The sequence below is a fragment of the Lissotriton vulgaris genome, chromosome 2_1 (genome assembly GCF_964263255.1).
Source record: "Lissotriton vulgaris chromosome 2_1, aLisVul1.2, whole genome shotgun sequence".
Taxonomy (NCBI): Eukaryota; Metazoa; Chordata; class Amphibia; order Caudata; family Salamandridae; genus Lissotriton; species Lissotriton vulgaris.
The window spans coordinates 282,533,725-282,553,817 of NC_141687.1; the positions used below are offsets into that span (position 1 = coordinate 282,533,725).

The 20,093-nt window shown below is 44.5% G+C and overlaps 1 protein-coding gene across 1 annotated transcript in view; it reads right to left on the reverse strand.

Moving 5' to 3' along the window:
- Nucleotides 1–20,093, reverse strand: part of MED13 (mediator complex subunit 13) — a 684,456-nt gene that overhangs the window by 480,176 nt on the left and 184,187 nt on the right. Inside the window, exons 7-8 of the mRNA XM_086954050.1 lie at nucleotides 13,897–14,088; nucleotides 6,760–6,983 (exon numbers count right to left, since the gene is read on the reverse strand). Coding sequence (XP_086810176.1) covers nucleotides 6,760–6,983; nucleotides 13,897–14,088 — 416 coding nt within the window. The remainder of the gene's footprint in view (nucleotides 1–6,759; nucleotides 6,984–13,896; nucleotides 14,089–20,093) is intronic.

Sequence of the window (20,093 nt, forward strand, 5' to 3'; positions counted from 1 at the left end):
TTTTTCGACTTTTTATTAGTCTCTGCGACTGTAGTTCTCTGGTCCCTCAGAGATGTTGTCCTCTTCTTCGCTGGAGAGGCTCAAGGCCCGGAGCGACAGGGGTTGTCCTTGCCCCTGCATGGTATAGTTTGCTATCCTCTGTGGTGGCAATTGCGGCAAAATCTGAATGAGGTTGTGTCCATTCCTGTGCTCATGGGGCCTCCTGTGTGTGCATTCTCCGTTGGACGTCGAAGTTTTTTTTATCTTTCTCACCCTCTTCGTCGTCCTGGCACTGTGCTCCTGGTCGTGTGTTGAAAAAACTCCAACTTTTGGCATTTTCTGCTTAATTTTCCTATTCTCTTTTCTAGAAAACTCTGGAACGCCTCCGGGACAATCCAGACTCAACGGTGGAAAGAAAGAATCTGAAGTTGGCGCCCAAAGGTGGGAGCTTCCGGAGGAAGCGCGCTGACGTCACGGGAGGAAACCAAATGGTGGGACGTCGACGCCCACCTGGGACACGCCCCAAAAAATAATAATAATACTACGACTCCGGACCCAACCACTGGAGTACGGAATAATGCACATCATAGTGAATCCAGAAAGATTCACACTACAAAACAAATGTTTCTCAACGGCTCAATCGATTTCCTGCTGGGGGGTTGGGTTAAGAGAGGGGAGGAGGTAGATTTACCTTTGTTTGTGGAAGCTTGGATGGATGAAGTGAAAAAAAAAAAGGACGTTTGCTGGACGTCTGACCGAGGACGCCCAGCCACATTCCTGTTCACTGGTGGGTCAAGTGTCCAAAAGTCTGGCAGGTAGGACTTCAATAAATAGGAGTAACGTCTCTAAGTTCGACCAGGTAGAAAAACTTCATTAAGGACATTTGTTTTAACCTCTGAAGTGTGTTGTAGATCTTCTGCTGCACATATGACTACCAAAAAGAAAGCACTCTTCCATTGGCGGACCAAGTGGGGAAATAAACTCTGTATTGTGGTTCAGCCCCTTAGCCTTTGTGCAAACTGTCATTATAATGTTTAGGTAAATTATCCCATCCTCTCCAAATCGTGGCACACACTGGTCAGAGTTGGAACCAAAAAGCGGGTGGAGCATCTGAGGAAGGAAATGCGGTTGGGGTGATTGGTGTTGATGGGGGTAGTGTAGGTGGGGGGGGGGCGAGGTAGATTAGGCTCTGGGTCAGAAAAGAGGTGGCAAAGGATCCACCTTCGGCATCACTGTTGAAGAAGAGGTGACTTGCAAAGGTCTTTGTGCTGGATCAGAAGTCAGCACTGTAGTCACTGGCAAGTACCAGGAGCTCAGATGGCACTGAGCATGGATCCACTGGAGGCAACCCAATGAGAGGTTCTGGCAGATCCTTAGACTAGAGGGAGCCAGCAGTGTGTCAAAACTATGCGGCACAGCCTCCCTAAAGGCCTCTACCGGTTGTGGAGTTGCCGATGCCCTGGGGAACTCTAGGCACATTGGGTAAAACTGTGGTATCAGCTCCTCAATCAGGCTGAAGTGAGAGAGTGGCACATACGCCTTCTTTTTAGATAGAGAGTAGGGGCATGGGGGAAGAGTCTTGCTTTGACTTATTGTTTCATTGATTCGGACTGCACTTCGACTCACAGGGAGACCCAGAACAGGACCAGATGCAGGATCGCCTTAGTGTGTGAACAAGTAGGCAACCTCGACTTAGTACTCATTTTGCATTCTTTTTTTGATGATTTATAGCTTCTCTTCATAGTACTGTAAGGCTTTGAGCACATAAGGGGATATTCCTCAAACTACTTTTGAGACCCAAGCCCAAACGTCCGAGGCACACCACATTCAGGTTGGTCAACTACATCTGTTTATTACAGTCACAGTATGGTTTGAACCCTGTACTTTTGGGTGGGGACATTGTTTCCTTATAGACTGGAATTCACTTTAAAAAAATTAAATCTGATTAAGCAACGAAAAAGGAAACAGCTCAAGACTCACGTTGAAAAGTGGAGGAAGAAAGGAACTTATTTTGGTGAGCAGGGTTGTCACTTGTATGAGACTCTGCTCTGTCCCTTCTGGGGAGGAACAACATGGAGCAGTAATGCGCTACCTAGTGAGGCATGGGAGTAATACGGTGAACATTTCCAGATTCTGGATTATTCTAAAGGTGATGAATCTAAGATTCGAAGTATTTATCAGATGTTTTACTTTTAAATCACAATATGGCCGGTTGGATGTTTACATGCAAACAACCTCATGATGCTGCGCCAGTCAGTCACACACTGGTGATATATTTATTAAATCTATACAATATAAATATTCAGCACCCTCAAAATTGTGCCTAAAATCTTGTATGCTGCAAAACTCAATGAATTTTGAGATGTGAACATTTACTAAATGTAGTTCTTTATTTTTGAAGCTTGTAAAGTGCACAGCTACCCTCGACGGGGGTGTCCCGGCGCTAAGACAGGCGGCAGATGCAAATACTCACACAGGGATAAGAGTTGGAAAACAGCCAGGTCTTCAAATCGAGTCAGTAAATAGATTCGGCCATCCGCAAGGACAGAGGCAGGCTGTTCCAGGCTTTAGCAGTGATCACTGCGAAAGCTCTGCTACCCATTTGGGAGTGGCGAAAACGTGTAATCACCACAAGGCGGCGATGGATTGATCTGAGTGAGCAGTTGGACTGAGCGTGCTTGAGTAGAGCTCCGAGATAGACCAGGCCCTGACCCTGAATTGCTCTAAAGGCCAAACCCAGTGACTTAAACTGAACGTGCCTGGTCACTGGAAGCTAGTGTAGGTTCTTCAGGTGGGGAGAGATCGAGTGGCAATATGGGATGTTATTGATCAACCAGGTCGCTGTGTTCTGAACAGTCTAAGCGTTTGATCAGGTAGGCAGCAGCCCCAACGTACAGTCTATTTTCATAGTCCAGATGTGAGGTGATCAGGGCATGAACAATGGTCCGGCGAGATTCCTGAGGGGAAAAGGGAGAATTTAGCAAATCATGTGCAATTTACCAAAACACGCTGAGGAAACCTGGTTGATTTGAGATTTACAGGAAAGCTCATTGTTAAACCGGAATCCAAGATTCCTGGCTGAGTCCACAGGTTCCGGCGGGGGGGGGGGGGGGGGGGGGGGGGGGGGATAAACCACAATTCAGTGGTTTATCATCAGAAACAAATGGCTAAAGGAAGACCTGTTGAGAGCGACCATTTAGAAAGGATCAGATTCAGGATAGAGGGGTACCCTGAACCCCGATACTATATAGTCTCCCAAGCAAAATTGAGAGACCGTATTGAAAGCCGCAGACAGGTCAGAAGCACCAACATTGCTGCTTCGTGTGCGTCCACACATTCACGAATGGTTTCAGAATCCTCCAGCAGGGCAGACTCTGTGCTATATCCGGATCTAAACCTGGACTGAGGCGCGTAAAAGATGGCACGTCTCAAGATAATTCGATATTTGCTCCTGAACTACTTATCAAGGGACTTTGGCTGGTTTAGGTAGAGGGGGAAATAGGGCGGTAGTTTTTAAAAACAGAAGGATCAGCATATTTTTTTTAGAATATGTATTAGCATAGCCTGTTTCCAGGTCGAATGGACAGCCCCAGTTCGCAGGGAGGTGTTCCAAATCAAATTCAAAGGAGAAATAATGAGGGGGACTAAAGACCTAAATAATAATGCCGGGCAGGGGTCCCTTGGAGAGCCTGATTTGCAGGCGAGCAAATTTTGGAGTGCTAAATCAGTGGAGATCGGATGAAAAGTGGTGAATGGGTCACTATTGGGTAACACGGAGTTTTGAACCGGGCAATCCAGAGTTGGGCTAAATGTAGAGTAAATTTCTAAAATGTTGTCATGAAAAGTCTGATAGTCCATTACAGAGTTCCTGAGTAGGGGGAATCATGCTAGATAATACGCACGGTTTAGTTAAATCTTTTACTATTTGAAAAAAGGTTTTCGAAGAATTACTGGCAGAGTTCCCTTTCTTGACAAAATACTGTCATTACTGAGCGCTTAAGTTTGTGAAAATTCACTGCTCTATAAATTGATTTAGCCTCCGTATCATAGGATAGTCTCCAATTCCGTTCGAGTTTCTTGCACAGACTTTTTTCCGAGTGGGAGTAACCCAGGGAGCAGATGGTTTTAGTCTAGAGGCGGCAATAGGTTGCACGGGGCAACCGTATCAAGGGCAGAGGAGAGACGATTATTAAAATTGGATACATCTATTTCCAAATCCCGCCCGCCCCCAACTGCAGATTAGTGCGAGAAAGGGTGGGAGCCAAAGTGTTACAAGTGATTTTAAACCATTTCCTACTGTGATCCCGGATCAGAGGAATTTGTTGATTGAGACAGGGTAGCCACACTACACCGGATTAAAAAATGGCCAGACCATGTAAGAGGGTTAGGCAGTGCTGTGGCTAATTTAGGGTTATTCGTGAAGAGTAAGTCTAGCATATGGCCGGCCCGATGGGTAGGGCCACTACCCCGCTGGGTTAGAGTAAGGCCTTCCAGGGTTTCTAAGAGCTGGCCTGCTTTAGTGCAACGAGTATCATCCACATGCAAGTTAAAAAATCACCAAGGATTATAAAATGAGTATGTTTAAACGATAGATAAGCCGCAATATTATAAAAGTCAGTAACATGTTGAGGCGGGGAGTTAGGGGTTCTGTAAAGAATTCCGGCCATGGCTGTATTCTATGCAACAGAGATGCTGAAATACATTGCTTCTAAGGGGCTGATGTTTGGGATTTTCCTAGAAGAAATATCCCAACGTAGGACCATTGCAATCCCACCGCCCACCTTGTTGTTAGCCCTATTTATTCCCACAAAACGATATTTAGGGTGGATGGCAAGATTGAGGTCGGAATTAGAAAAGTCCCTAACCCACGTTTCGCTAAGAAACATTATATCCCAGGCATTAGTTGCCGAAACCCCCCAAGGCACCCATAAGTCGAAAAGCCGGCAGTCCTCTATACTCTCCACTAAAAAAGGGCACCGGTGGACCGGAGTAAGAGGAAAAAAGGCAAGGAGCAACTGAGGTAGGGGCCCTGCATACAAGATAGCCAATAGTGCAATGTGCTAGCAATTGATTTAGAACAGTTTTAAAAGCAGTTAAAAACATAGAACAATTTCAATTTAAAAATGCAACTAGCGTGAGAGTGCTTTACATCAACGCGCGTCTACTGTGCAACGGAAATGCCAGGTTTAAGTAGTGAGCAGGCGCTAGTGCGCTAACCCGCTTGTTCCGCCTCCCTATTCCCCCTCCCCCCCGCCCCCCAAGGCAGCCAGAAGTCGGCAGTCCTCTATACTCTCCACTACAAACAGGCGAGCCCGCGGTGGACCGGAGTAAGAGGAAAAAGGGCAAGGAGCAACTGAGGTAGGGGCCCTGCTTACAAGATAGCCAATAGTGCAATGTGGCAGCAATTGATTTAGAACAGTTTTAAAAGCAGTTAAAAACACAGATAATATCAAGATAAAAACGCAACTAGCGTGAGTGATTTACATCTACGCGTGTCACAGCTGTAAAGAAATACAGCTGCGAGACATCATTGGAGACAAACTAACCTGGCAAGATGAGTGGCACTAATATGATACTGTATGTAGCCCACAACCTTATCAGGAGTCTATGTCATTGCAATTAAATGTTGTGCAGACATTTATCTGCATAGCCAAGAATATTGTTGGACATTCATCCTAATATTGGCAGTTCCTGTTTTAATGATAGTCACCCCACAAAACACTTCTTTAGAGTATTATCATGACTTGGGGGTAAACTAGCTACTTGTCCTACTCATGTGCAACCACATATTTTTTTATATATCTAGTGGAAAAATGCAAACAAACCCCCCCCCAGGAAATTTTGATTTGGAGCAGCTTATAGATTGAAATATCTGCAGTCGAAAACTATTGTGTGAGTCAACACCAATTTGGAAACCAATTACTAATCATTTATGTCAACCAAGAGTTTACTAAAGATGGAATCCAGAAAGGACAGTGCTAACTCCAAAAAAAAGATTTGAAAGCTCCAGGTTCAATATACTTATTCCAGATATTGCCTCTCTGTGCTGAATACAACCTACTTTTTTGTTTTAAATACTGCAGTATTTGACCTCCCAGAGCACAACTCTCTCAAAATACTTAGTATCTGGCAGAGATGTCGGTCCAGAAAGTCTGACAATAACCCTCTGGGGAATTAGGGATCACAGCCACATTAAACTTCGCACATAAAATATTTTAAGATGAGAGTACTGTGATTGTGTGCTTAGTGTGGAGGACTTAAGGTCGGCCCTCAAGCAAGCAATTTGGCAAATCCCAAAATCCACCACTTTACTCATCACAACTCTTTGCGTGATTACCCTTGACATTATAGCAAGTCTAAAGAGTCGGAGGCCCTCACAATGTGGGGGGATGTCAAAGTTTTGTACTCACTTTATGGGATGGGTCACAATAATGCAGTGACTTCTGCAGTCGCTACTATGGAGCATCCCAGCAGTCACTTGCAAATTGATCGTGGACATGGATATTTGAGACAACAGTAAGGAGACTACTGATTTTGGGCAAACTCCTAGACATTTATTTTTGCAATTTATGCTGGTTTTTGATCTGATTACTTCATCTTGCATACACAGACTAGCTCTTTAAACAGAACAATGGAGTAAGGATTTCATCTTTCAATGATCTTTTAAGTAATGATTCCTGCGTAAGGTTATTAGAACCCATTATTATTAAAGCTGCATATATAAGCACATTTTACCCATACAGTTAACGTTCATGAGTGACCAGACCATCATTAGCTCACCTGTTCGGCACATCAATATTAATGATACACGTCTCCAATAATTCTCCATAGAGGTCAGTAGAAGATGCAAGCAGCCACCTCTGGTCATGAGATAAACAATAACCCACAAAGAGAACATTGTATTTCTGTGCAGCCTCTCCAAACGTTTCTCCTAATTCTGTCTGTTTATCTTTTACTGGAGCCAGAATAAACGGAGGTGTATACATTCTAACACATTCTGGTCGCTGGAAAAGGTTAAGAAAGGAAATGTTAAATATGCATCTTCCGATCAATGCAGTACAAATGCATTTATTAAATGGTCAGTCAACAGATGCATGTAAAGCAGCATTTAATGTTTTCTAATAAAAATTGAGGAAATACAGAAAACAAACAAAATCCAGAAAAGACAAGTGGAGATTCAAATAATGAGCAGTAAAAAAATTAGTTAGAAGCTATTTAAGCAGATGACAGGTTTCAAAGAAAGTGTCAACCTTGATTTAAACCCGTTAAGCAAAGGGAAAGATCAGAAAGAATAACAATTTGTTACACAGTATACCCAAGCTACACAATGTTCTGCTTCCAAATATTTTGGTCTTTCGAATAGGTTTGTTTAATCTCGGGTCCAATATGAAGCACAGCTCACAAGCACATGCTTTACAATGGGATCGATACAGCAAGCACATAGTCCACAACCTCAGAAATTCTTCCACACGATTACCATCACATCATGAATTAATGAACAGTCATAAGAAAAACCTTCAGTGAGCTGCCACTAATCTAATGGTTTCAATCGGGACAGCTTGAAACACATTTAAATGACATTGAGCTAAGTTCAAGTAAATGACTTACGAAAAGAGTAGCCTTGAAAAATCTAATGAGTGTGTTCAAGAAGATCAGATGTGAAGTTAGTAACTGAAGGAGAGGGGCTATGCTTTTGAAAATGTAGACAAACGTACAGCCTTAACTGACACTTTATCATCAATTAAAAGGGACAGGCAAATCCAATGCTCAGTTTTATGAGACTCAACTAGTTGAGGGTGTTATCCAAACTCAGCGGCCACATTTCTAAAGCCAGAAACAAGGCTGTTTTATTAACACTAAGACCATAATGATTAATTTCTGCACAAACATGTTTTTAAAGCAGGCTGTCACCTCAAAACAATCATATACCCATGGGCATGTGATCAAATGTGCAAGAGGAATCACATGGATGTTAGATTACAGGCTGAGGGTGGAGCTCGGTTGAACACCCTAGTAAAGAACATAATTAGAGGACCATACTGAAATAATTACACACAGCATGCAATCTGATAACATTTAATATATCCATTCTAAAGCTCTGCCCTTCGACCCTTGCATCCAGCAAGCATCTTGCAAAATAGCCTAGGTTCTATGGTATCAAATACTGCTAATAGATCCTGCAGTTTCAGTGCTTTGAGCTGTAAAGACCCCAGAAATATTAGAAACAAATATGTTAGTTTCAAGATGTTTCTGCAGTTCTGTTGCTAAAATCCACATAGCAAAAAGAATGCATTAAACTTTGTCTCACCATAAGTCCATTTTTGGGCAAAATCATTGCAGGAAAGGGGTCTCGAGATCCGGGTGGTTTTAGTTTAGATGGTACATGAACTAAATTCCTTGGAGATATGTATTCAAATGTACAAATATCTTAAAGTGAGATGCTAAGGATTTCATTTAATGCAAATTAAGGCGCAAATCTTTGGCAAATGGAATTAGATTGGTTACATCAACTATTTTTCCTTCAAAAAAAGAAAATTCAGTTCTCACAATAAGTCAGACTACCAAAATGACTGATCAATCAGGGGTTTGTTAAATCGAGACTACTCACTCGTAAGGGTCTCAAGGGACTAGGGGCGGGGAGTGCGGGGGCAGGTTCCATTCCATCAAGGATGGTTGACGTTTCTTGCAAATATGGGGAGCGACGTTGTCTGTTTGAGGTGAGCGGAAGGGCGTTCCATGATTTGGCAGCGAAGAAGAAGGAGATGCCTCCCATTCTGGTCTTTCTTGTGTGGGAGAACACGGCGTATGAGAGTAGGGCTGATCATAGGGCGCTTGGGGTGCGTGGAATTTTAGTCTGCTGTTCAGGTATGCTGGTCCGGTGCCGTGGAGGGCCTTGTGTGCGTGGGTGAGTATCTTGAAGGTGATTCCCGCCTCAACATGGAGCCAGTAGAAAAAGCGCAGGTGCTGGGAGATGTGGCAGTGGGTTGCCAGGTTGAGGAGCAGTCTTGTGGCGGCGTTCTGGATGTTGTGAAGCTTGCAGGTGAGATTTTTGTTTATTCCGGCATAGAGTGTATTGCTGTAGTCGAGTCTGCTTGTGACCAGGGCGTGAGTGACGGTCTTTCGATGTTCGAAGGAGATCCATTTGAAGGTTTTACAAAGGAGGCGGAGGGTGTGGAAGAAGGAAGATGAGACTGAGTTGATCTGGCTGTCCATTTTGAGCTCGGAGTCCAGGATGATTGCCAGGTTGCGGGCGTGGTCCGTGGGGGTTGGAGGTTTGGAGGGTTTCCGAGGGCAGGGGGCAACCGGGTGTCGCTCCAGGTGTCGGGGTTTGGGCCCATGAAGAGTACTTCTGTTTTGTTTGTGTTTAGTTGTAGGCAGCCTTTTTTTAATCCATTTAGCCACGGCTTCCATGCCTTCTCGAAAGTTGTCTGGCGGTGTTGAGCTGGTTGGATAGGGAGAGGATGAGTTGGGTGTCGTCTGCTTATGACACAATGTTGAGTCCTTAGGTTCTGATAATGGGGCGAGTGGAGCCATGTAGGACGTTGAAGAGCGTCTGGCTGAGGGAGGAGCCCTTGGGCACTCCGCAGGTGGTAGGTGTAGGGTCCGAGAGGAAAGGGGGGATTCTGACCCGCTGTGTTCTGCAAGAGGAAAGAGGATCTAGTCGAGGGCCTTGTCCTGGATTCCTGCGCCGTAGAGTCTGCATATTAGGGTGCGGTAAGAAACTGTCTAACACCGCTGAGAGGTCGAGGAGGATGAGGGCTACTGTTTCTTCTTTGTCCAGTAGGGTGCAGATGTCATCTGTTGCGGCCAGTAGAGAGGTTTCCGTACTGTGGTTTTTTCTGAAGCCGGATTGGGAGGAGTGGAGGATGGAGTAGTTTCTGTCCTGTAACTCCAGTTCTGTAGTAGGGGTATCTCTGTTATAGTCATAATCTAGTGAATAGTCCCGCCCATGTTCTTCACTAAATGTGGCGAGTTGGCTGTTGATGGCTTTCTCAATGACTTTCGCTGGGAACAGGTGCAGGGAGATGGGTCTGTAGTTTTTTAGTTTGATGGGGACCGCTGAAGGTTTCTTTAGGAGGGGGGTTGACCTTGGCATGTTTGTAGTCGTCGACAATCGAGGCGGTCGCCAGGGAGCGGTTGAGGGTGTGGCGGAGCATGGGTGCGATGGTGTCGAGGGCTCAGTGGAAGATGTGGTGGGGCAGGGGTTCGTGGGGACCCTGAGTGGATTGACTTCATTGTGTCTTTGGTGTTGAGGGCTGTTCAGTTGTTAATCGCTGGTTTCCGAGTATCTGGGGTGGTTGGTGAGGGTTTAATGTGTTGGTTGTCTTCTTCGAAGTGTTCATAGATGCTCTTGATTTTGTGTTGGAAAAAGGTGCTGTGTTTGTCTTTGAGGTCTTGTGAGAGGGATGTCGGTAGACTCGCTGGAGGGTTGGGTGAACTCCTTGATGTTGAAGAGTTCCTTGCCGTTGTGCACGTGGGTGGAGATTCTGTCTTCAATCGCTTTTTTCCTGGTTTCTCTGATGTGTTGATGGTGGGCGTTGGTGGCGGCTCTGAAGTTGTTGTGGGCTTCTGTGGATTTGGTGTTCCTCTAGGCCTTTTTGAGGCAGTGGCAAGTGAGTCTGGACTCACAAAATTCGGTGGTAAACCATCTTGTTTTCTTCTAGTGGGTATTATTGTTTTTTCTGAGGGGGGGGGGGGGGGCTATGGTGTTGGCGGTGTCCCAGATCCATTTATGCAGGGTTCGGGCTGCTGTGTTGGGGTGGTCGTTTTCTGCGATGGTTGGGGTGGAATTGTTCAGTGAGGAGGTGAGCTTGTCGTCTGAGTTTGGTCCAGTTTCTTTGTGGGAGCAGGTGCTGGTGTCTGTGGTTAGTGGGTGTTCTGAAGGTGAAGTGGACGAAACGATGGTCGGTCCATGGGAATTCGGTGGTGTGGATGAAGGTGATGGAGTTTCCTGTAGTGAAGAGGGGGGTCGAGGGTGTGTCCAGCTGAGTGCATGGGCTTGGTCACGATCTGGCGGAGTCCAATGTTGTGGAGGTTGCCCCGGAGGGATGTGGTGTTGGGGACCAGTTGGTTGTCGAGGTGGAAGTTGAGGTCACCCAGCAGGGTGTAGTTGGTGGATGCGATGGTCTGCGGGGAGATGATGTCCGTGATGGAGTTGGCAAAGTGTCTGCGGGGTCCAGGGGGTAGGTAGATGAGGGTTCCTCGGAGGGTGGCCGTGGGGCTGGCCAGTATCTTAAAGTGAAGATGTTCCATCAGTTCTGTGGGCTCATCGGGGAGTGTGATCTGTCGGAGGCTGGATTTGTGGATGATGGCAATTCCTCCTTCCGGGCGGATGGGGCGGTTCTTCCTAGACATCTTTATCCTTGGGGGATGGCGATGGCGATGTCCGGTTCCAAAGTGGTGTTGGTCCAGGTTTCGGTGAAGAACGCTACGTCCGGGGTGGTGCTGTCGAGGACGTCCCAGATTTGGTAGTGTGTTTGTGGAGGGATTGGACGTTGAGGAGGATGCATTGCAGGGTCTTCGGTTCGGTTGTGTTCTAGCTTGCAGTTGTTGTGGCCTGGGTCGTAGCTTTGGCAGGGCGGAGGCCCAGGGTTCCTGGCACTGGTCGCGGTCGGGGGCAGGCTGTCTTGCCCTTGGTGAAATTTCAGCGCGGCCGAACAGCTGGATTGGGCCGGTCCAGCTGGGGGGGTGGGGCGGAGGTGAAAAATAGAAGAGGGCAGAAAAACGAGTGAAAGAGCAGAGCGAGAGGAAGGAGACAGAGGTCCACTGGACCACCAGGGATGAGGCCCACTGGACCACCAGGGTTGAGGCCCAGGGAAACCAGCAGGTGGATGAGGACCTCGATCACCAACACTCAAGAGTGCAGGGACAGGCCTCACTTAATGGTGGAGCTGCGAGGGAGGGGGAGCAATTTTTACTGACAATGAGACAGTGATCAGACATTGCAAGGGGTGAAATAGATCAATCTGTGTACAGTTAAAATCAAAGTCTAGATCCAGAGACTGTCCTGTAATGCATGTGGTCCAACGGTGTACTGGATAAAATCCAATGTATAGAATTCCTGAAAATACAGTAGCTAATGTATATTCCTCAACTCTCATATTACTCACCTAATAGAAGAGCACAGCTGCCTAATTTTCCTATACTAATACAAAAAATCATGATTGTTTTTTAAAAGAAATCGTGGGGGTACTGTGGATTTATTTAAAACCACTGCTGCAATACAGAGGAGTCAGATTCTGAAACATTTAATTGTTTAATTGTTGAATGTTTAAAAGACGTATACGAATCATTGCAAAATTGCCAGTCAACTGACTAGAATATATGATTTTAGTTGTCTAACTATACATATATTCACTACTATAATCTTCAGCACTGCTCCATAACAATCCCTATTTTCAGGGTGTAGTACCAGAGGCACTTCCATGTATTGGGACCACGTGATGACCTTTGACTACCATTGTTTAAATTGAATTTATGTGGTTAAATTATCTTTGCACTTGCATTTTGTGTCTCCTTAAAGCTGCAGAGTGGAGTGTTTCCACAGAGTAGAACAGCCGTGCCAGGAACAGAATATATGGGATGTGAGTTTGAAAGTGAGAGAGAGAAATGTGTGAAATGTACTTCTACGTCTCGAAGTGTAATGCTAGCAGCAGTGCACGAATGTGCATTATGTTGTAAATTGGGAAGTGAAGTGGAAGATGCCATAAGCAGTGGTGCACAAGTCTTAGAACGTTTTTATTATTGGCTTTGCCATGCCCTCATTCCATCTTGAATTCTGACTCCGTCTAGCATGAGCTTTGCACACACAGGCAGGCCCCAGATCACTGAAGTTGTTAAGCTTTCCACGTTCAAGATTATTTTTGTAATTTTGGAGAGGATTTGTACTTTCTCAAGCTTTGTTAAGAAATGGGGCTGAATATGTGGGAGCACAGAAGAATATGTGAGAACTCTTTTGCCATTGTAATGCTTGCATAGAGAGTGGTCAACTCCAGTAAGTTTCGTTTCCGCAGTGGAGGTCCTCTCGGAAACTTCTAGTGCTTTGAGATTATAAAACTGGGGTTTGTTGACTTGGAAAATGGGATTTTAGACCTGAATGAAGGCGGATGCGTCTAATTCAGTGTAGGAGTTCCTTTGCTTGTGGAGTGTCTTGACCCCGGCTGAGAATCCCCCAACCAGGAGTGGGCTAAGATGCAGTTTTTGCTGCTGGTGATGTATTGTTTTTGATTATTGGCATTGTGATGTGTGTTTGAACATTCAAGTCTCCAGTGGTTATTGGTTATAATCATCTGGATATAGATATATATATATATATATATGAGAAACATTGCCCTTGAATGGTGACTCCCAGGTAGGTTTTTCATTTCTTTTAATAGAGACTGTAGCTAAGCCAGCAGGAGGCATTGAATCAATTCAAAAGCAGCCTGACGCTTTTCGGGTGACACGCCCTTGTTCACAGGCAAAGTCTGAGTGCTCCATAGCACATTGCAGTCAACTAATATGCATTTAAATACCAGTTCCATACCAGTGGGAGTTCTGCAAGTGCAAAGCATTATGGTATAGGTAGTACTGCAGTTATTTCACTCAAATGAGTTTGTCGTTGCTTCAAACAATAAAGTCATTAATACCCCAGTGGGTTGACGAAAATATCCCGCTCCTGAGATCACTGCACATATGTCATCCATAAAGACCTGCCGTCCAGAATAATGACTGCAAGTTGGTGTCTCCATTCGAGGACAACCTTTGTGTGTGTGTTTTTTTTGTGTTATCTCGCTCTATGGATCTTTACAAAAATATCCAGTTTTACACTCTGCATTGTTTTAAACATAGGAAGAAAGTTAGAAGGAAAAATAAATAAAAAATATCTGGTATGAAATTATGAAGGAGTGACCTACATCTGCACCTTTGCACTCTCACCTCAGGACTTCGAAGAGCTGTTTCTATAGCTAATCCAGGACCAAAACCAGTCAATGTTTTTACGTTTGTGGAGGCAGGCAACGCCCTTCGACACTGGGTAAATGTTGAAAATGCCAAAGACTTTAAATGCTGTGTATATATATGCCGATCTTCGTGCTTCACAGGTTGCAGCAGGTACTGACATGGGACAATCTGGTAAAAATATTTAAAAAAATCATAAAGGTTATACATTTAGTGTAAAAAACCATTAGAAAGAACATAGTAGAAGCATGCATTTGGATTATGTAAAGCAGCTAGAACAGGAGTGCTTGACATGATCTCACACTAACACAGAATGGACGATAATTACAATCTGGATACATTTTTTCAGCAAAGTCCCAACATTGATGGGAAAATACACGTTGCAAAATGTTTATAGCAAATAAAGCTATTTAAAATGTGTATATTTGGCCATAATACTGCAGTAGTTGAAACAAACGGGAACATGAAAACTTTGTCTTCATTAAGAGATCAGTACTTTAAGTCGTTGCTCTCCAAACGTTACTAATGGTTTGGCATTGCCTGCAGTGCAGGAAGGAGACTGGAGGAGAGCATCTAAAAAGAAAGCTATCACCTTCAAATAATGAGTGCAATAAATGCGACTTTCTGCAAGCACAAACTACATTGTGTTTAAGTGGGTCACCAACAACTACACCCAGTTCCTATTTATTTTTCAGGCCAACCTAATCGAGTGAGTTGATAACAGTTAATTAGCAGGGAGAGCCAGTACCTCTATCCCGATCATGATAGTTTTTCTGACCCAACTTTACTGGTTGGGTAAACAGATTGCATAACTTGATACCAATGATACTGGTTTTGAGGGAAGAGGGCAATGGCCAGTCAGAAGCTAAGCAATCAAGTTCGGCAAAAGTTCTAGAGGCCAGAGAAACGCACGCACAAAGTATGTAGCATAGGCGCTTCCTCCCTTGCCCCCCATATGAACATGATAATTTTGTGAACCCATTGGAGGTGCAACTATTAAGTGACCTATCTGGGGCACTTAGGCTGATGGTAGACCCACCTTTGGAGAGTGGTTTCTGCCCCCTCAACCAAGCCTAGGTGTGATCAACTGTGTGTATGGCTAAGAAACAAGTTTTCTTCAAAGGCCTTTTAATCTGTGTCCCTGTAGGGAGAAACTGCTACTCCACATCCTTCACACCCCAATGCCACTGTGACCCTTGCTACAGAAAATTTAGTGAAGATAGAGCATTTGGGTTAAGCATTCTATTTAATATTCTCTCGTAAATCTCCTGTTCATGCTACTTAATGTTTGAGTTGTTAAGGTCATACAATCTGCACGTCACCCAAGAGATGGCTCTGCAACTTACTAGTATTCAGTTTGGTTGTCCTCATTCAAATATCTTCTGCATCTAAGGACAGAATCAGTGAATAGGTGTTGCCTTACTTTAATATGTAAAACAACTGACGATTTGTCATTTTAGGCCAGCCCTATTTGCAAGAGCCTGGACTGCTTGCACGGCGTTATCCGACCACACAAGGTTGCAGCATATTGAAGTGCAACCTCTTTTTGAGATCAGACCATAGGGCCATGTGCAAGTGCATAGGTAAACACTTGCTCTCTCACACTACCCTATCTCAATCTTAACGCTCCCCATGGGAACAACCTAGGCATGTGCGACCAGACAACCTCTGGTAGTGGAGAAGGACTTTCCTTCAGCCTGAGCAAGACTAGATCCATAAGCCCGGAGCTGCCTTCATGTGGTCCGTCATCTGATTTATTTCGGCCACTCCCTGGAGACTTTTTGGATAAAATAAATATTCATAGGGGATCACTTGTGATTACAAAATATTAATTAATACAGTAAACTAGCATTGGCATAGCCAATAGGTCTCGCAATGGGACCTTATAAGTATTTAGCAGCACATTATCCTGGGTGCTACAACATCTACTGTTTACTAACGTGGAAACTGACACTAATAGGCACATTATAGTACTGCATTGAAAAGTACTTATTTAAAATTCTATTTTTGTACACCTGCTAGTATGAACTTGCATATCTGAAAGTCCTTTAATACGTAATAATCAGGAAAAAGAGAGACACCAATTCTCTTTATGCACTCTGCTTTGAGGTGAAACAATCAATCACACAAGTGTCAACTTAGGCAGAAAAAGGAACACTAGCAAATAAATCATCAACAATAAGTGTCATTTTAACATTCATGTAAAAAGCACCCACCACACTTTTGAGTCGATGAAGGTGGTCTCCTAGTAAGGCTGGAGCAATATAAAATAAAAGACAATGCCTGCAGGATAAATCTGAATTTTCCGCTGAAAGAGCACCTGCTCTTATAAAAAGGTTCCTTTCTTGTTAATTATGCGAATTGAAACCTGTGTGCCTCTCTGAGTCCAGCTGGCCTGGCCCGTTTACTTTACACCCTCTGGATAGGAGGCATCAAGGAACGATTCAGAAAAGGGGGTGGTGATGAACAGAGTGTCTGAATTACGCAGACCACTCTTACCCAGTCCAAAGATCAGGGCTTGATCCATCACCGTTATTTAGCTCACTGCACCATCCCAGCTCAGAACCTGGCTATATGCAAATCAGTCTGTCCCTGGCCCAGTGTATCATGGGAACAGGGCAGACTAAACTACCAAGCCAATTCTTCACCAGGAAGTAGACAAGCTTCCGGGGACCGGTTTCTGGCATTTCAGCCGTCGTCGGCCCGGCTTGCTTGAATCCTGATGATGCAGTGAGCAAGGGCCTCATGTCTGAGTGTACCCTGCCACACCTATAGTGGCCAAAAACGATTCAGAAAAGGGGGTGGTGATGAACAGAGTGTCTGAATTAGGCAGACCACTCTTACCCAGTCCAAAGATCAGGGCTTGATCCATCACCGTTATTTAGCTCACTGCACCATCCCAGCTCAGAACCTGGCTATATGCAAATCAGTCTGTCCCTGGCCCAGTGTATCATGGGAACAGGGCAGACTAAACTACCAAGCCAATTCTTCACCAGAAAGGAGACAAGCTTCCGGGGACCGGTTTCTGGCATTTCAGCCGTCGTTGGCCCGGCTTGCTTGAATCCTGATGATGCAGTGAGCAAGGGACTCATGTCTGAGTATACCCTGCCACACCTATAGTGGCCAAAAACGATTCAGAAACTCAGACACTCTGTTCATCACCACCCCCTTTTCTGAATCATTTTGTCCACCCTAAGCGTGGAAGGGTATACTCAGATGTGAGTCCCTTGCTCATTGCACCATCAGGATTCAAGCAAGCCGGGCAGACGACGGCTGAAATGCCAGAAACCAGTCCCCGGAAGCTTGTTTCCTTCCCAGTATAAGAATTGGCTTGGTAGTTTGGTTTGCCCTGTTCCCATCATGCACTGGGACAGGAACAGACTAATTTGCATGTAGCCAGGTTCTGAGCTGGGATTGTGCAGTGAGCTAAAAAACGGTGATGGATCAAGCCTTGATCTTTGGACTGGGTAAGAGTGGTCTGCTTAATTCAGACACTCTGTTCATCACCACCCCCTTTTCTGAATCAAGGAACGAGGCATGGGCTGAGAGACTGTACTACCCTCAGAAGCTCATAGCATACCTTGTCACAGCATTACATAATAAAAAATAAAAAAGAAAAGATGTTAGGTTACTGCCTATCAACGGTCCTGGTCTGTGTCTGCCCTCAAAAGTCTACGAAAATAGGCCGTATAGGAAAGGCTCAATTCAAATAAACCTCCCACACAGAGAGCGAGTCGCAAAACACATTTATTCACCCTACTGTTTGTGGCCATTCATATCACAGCCAAGTACCTTTTTAGTTTTTTGAATTTTGAGAAAAAATGTGTACAACTATATGTTTTATTAACACTGTCAATACGTGCTCCAAAGTCTATTTTTAAAAACAAATTAAATTGTAACAGACAGTATCGTAAAGATAACTATAAAGAACGTTGGTAGCCCAACTAAAAATAAAGTAATAAGAAATTAACCACAAAAAACAAATTAATGGAGCGAACACGCGAGAACTGACATTTATGGCACCAACCCCTCTGTCCTAACAGGGCTCCTGGAATAATACAATGTAATGTTATATCTCTTCCACAGGCAGATCAAGGCAACAACTATCTTAAAATACTACATAAAAGCCGTTTATAATCCAGAGATGGCTTTAGAATAGTGAAGCATATAATATATATGTTTTACTTGCACAACAATGAAACTGATACGTTAAACATTAACCAAAAACAACATCAAAAATTAACAACGCAGACAAATTTCAACTGTCACTATTCGCACCAATCCCTCTATCATTGCAGGTAACAAAGAAAAAAACAATATAACATTAGCTTTCTTCCAGGGGCGGCTCGAAAACAAAAACATCCTAAAATAGTGCAGCAAGTAAAGCGAATGGACAGATAAAGTACAGTAACATACTTAAAGCAACGAGTACAACGATATAACAATCCAAAACTAAGCAAAATTCAACAAAATAATAACCTGGAAAAAAGTGTAATCATCAGCAGTAAAAACACACAAACCCGAGCGGAAAACAATAATTCTCAGACTTAAAAATCCAACAAAAAAAAAACAAGTGCACTGGTAGAAACAGCCTGTTACATTAGATCTCTGGCTTAGAATAAACGGCAAAATAAAAACAAAAAGATTAACAGCTCAGTTTAAATAAGAACAGGGCAAGTCAAAACACCGATAGTAGTGTAAAGGATGAGGTCATAACAAGGCTGTTTTTTTTCCAGGGTTGGCTTTAAAATAGTAAAGTATATTATATATATATATATATGTTTTACTTCCACAGTAATAAACCTAATAAATGCACATAAGGAACAAGTTACTTCGGTAACGATATATCTGTAAGAAACATTACCAGTGATAGATTCCTTACCTTCGAATTACTCCCAGGCATTAGACTGGATCCGGAAAGTTTATCAGAAGTACACCTGCTCGTCGGTAGGTGGCGTAGTGAGACTCCACGCCTTTCGACGTCCTAGTCCCAGAGATGACGTTGCGGGCGCTACTTAGACGACGCCCATGCGCGCTGTCAGTTCCATACCCGATTTTCCGCACCAGTAACGCAGAGCCATGCAAGAAACTGACCACTGGTGAATGGAAACTAGGGCCCTGAAAGGGATGACCTTAACCCTAGAAATCAGTTCGCAGAACGTTGAGGATGGGTCGGGCAGTAAGGAATCTATCACTACTAATGTTTCTTACAGATATATCGTTACCGAAGGGAAGTTATTTGTTCATCTGAAAGAAACACAGTGATAGATTTCTTACCTTAGAATAGATACCCCAGCAATACCAACCCCGGTGGTGGGTCGGCGAACCAAGATCACATCAGAAAGTCAAAGAGAACAGAACGGCCAAAGAAGCCGTCTCTCCGGACTTGGCTGTCCAGGCAGTAGTGCTTAGTAAAAGTGTGCAACAAGGCCCACGTAGCTGCCCGACAGATGTCTTGCTGAGGAATCCACGTCCCAATGCAGTAGTGGCTGCAGTAGCTCTGGTGGAATGAACACGCAGCCCCACCGGAGGTTCCTTGTTAGCTAACGAGTTACAGGCTTTGATACACAAGACAACACCGCAGGAGATAGTCCTCTTGTGTACCACCTGAACTTTCTTGGTGCCAAGGTAGCCAACAAAGAGTAGTTCATCCACCAGGAACTGTTGTGTGCGGTTGAGATAAAATGAGAACGCACCCTTTGGGTCCAGACAGTGGAGCCGCTCTTCCTCCCTGGAAGGATGTGGAGGTGGAAAGAAGGTGGGCAAGGTAATAGTCTGCCCAATGTAAAAGGCCATGACAACTTTTGGAAAAAAGGAAGGACGGGCCTGAGAACAACTTTGTCAGGATGGACTGAAAGGAAAGGAGGCTTACAAGAAAGAGCATGGAGCTCACTCACTTGCCTAGCGGAGGTGATGGCCACCAGAAAGGCATTATTCAAGGTCAAAAGACGAAGAGGACATTTGCCGGATTGCTCGAAGCTCCAGAATGTTCATATGGAGCTTGGACTCCACAGGAGAACAGAGGCCTCTGATCTCCGCCTCTCCCATGTGGCCGCCCCATCACAGGAGGGACGCATCCGTCATCACTAAGCTCAGGTTGGGGAAGGGAGAGGGATCTGCCGTTGACCCAATGGCGGTTCATGAGCCACCACTGCAACTGTCGTGCAGTGCCCTCT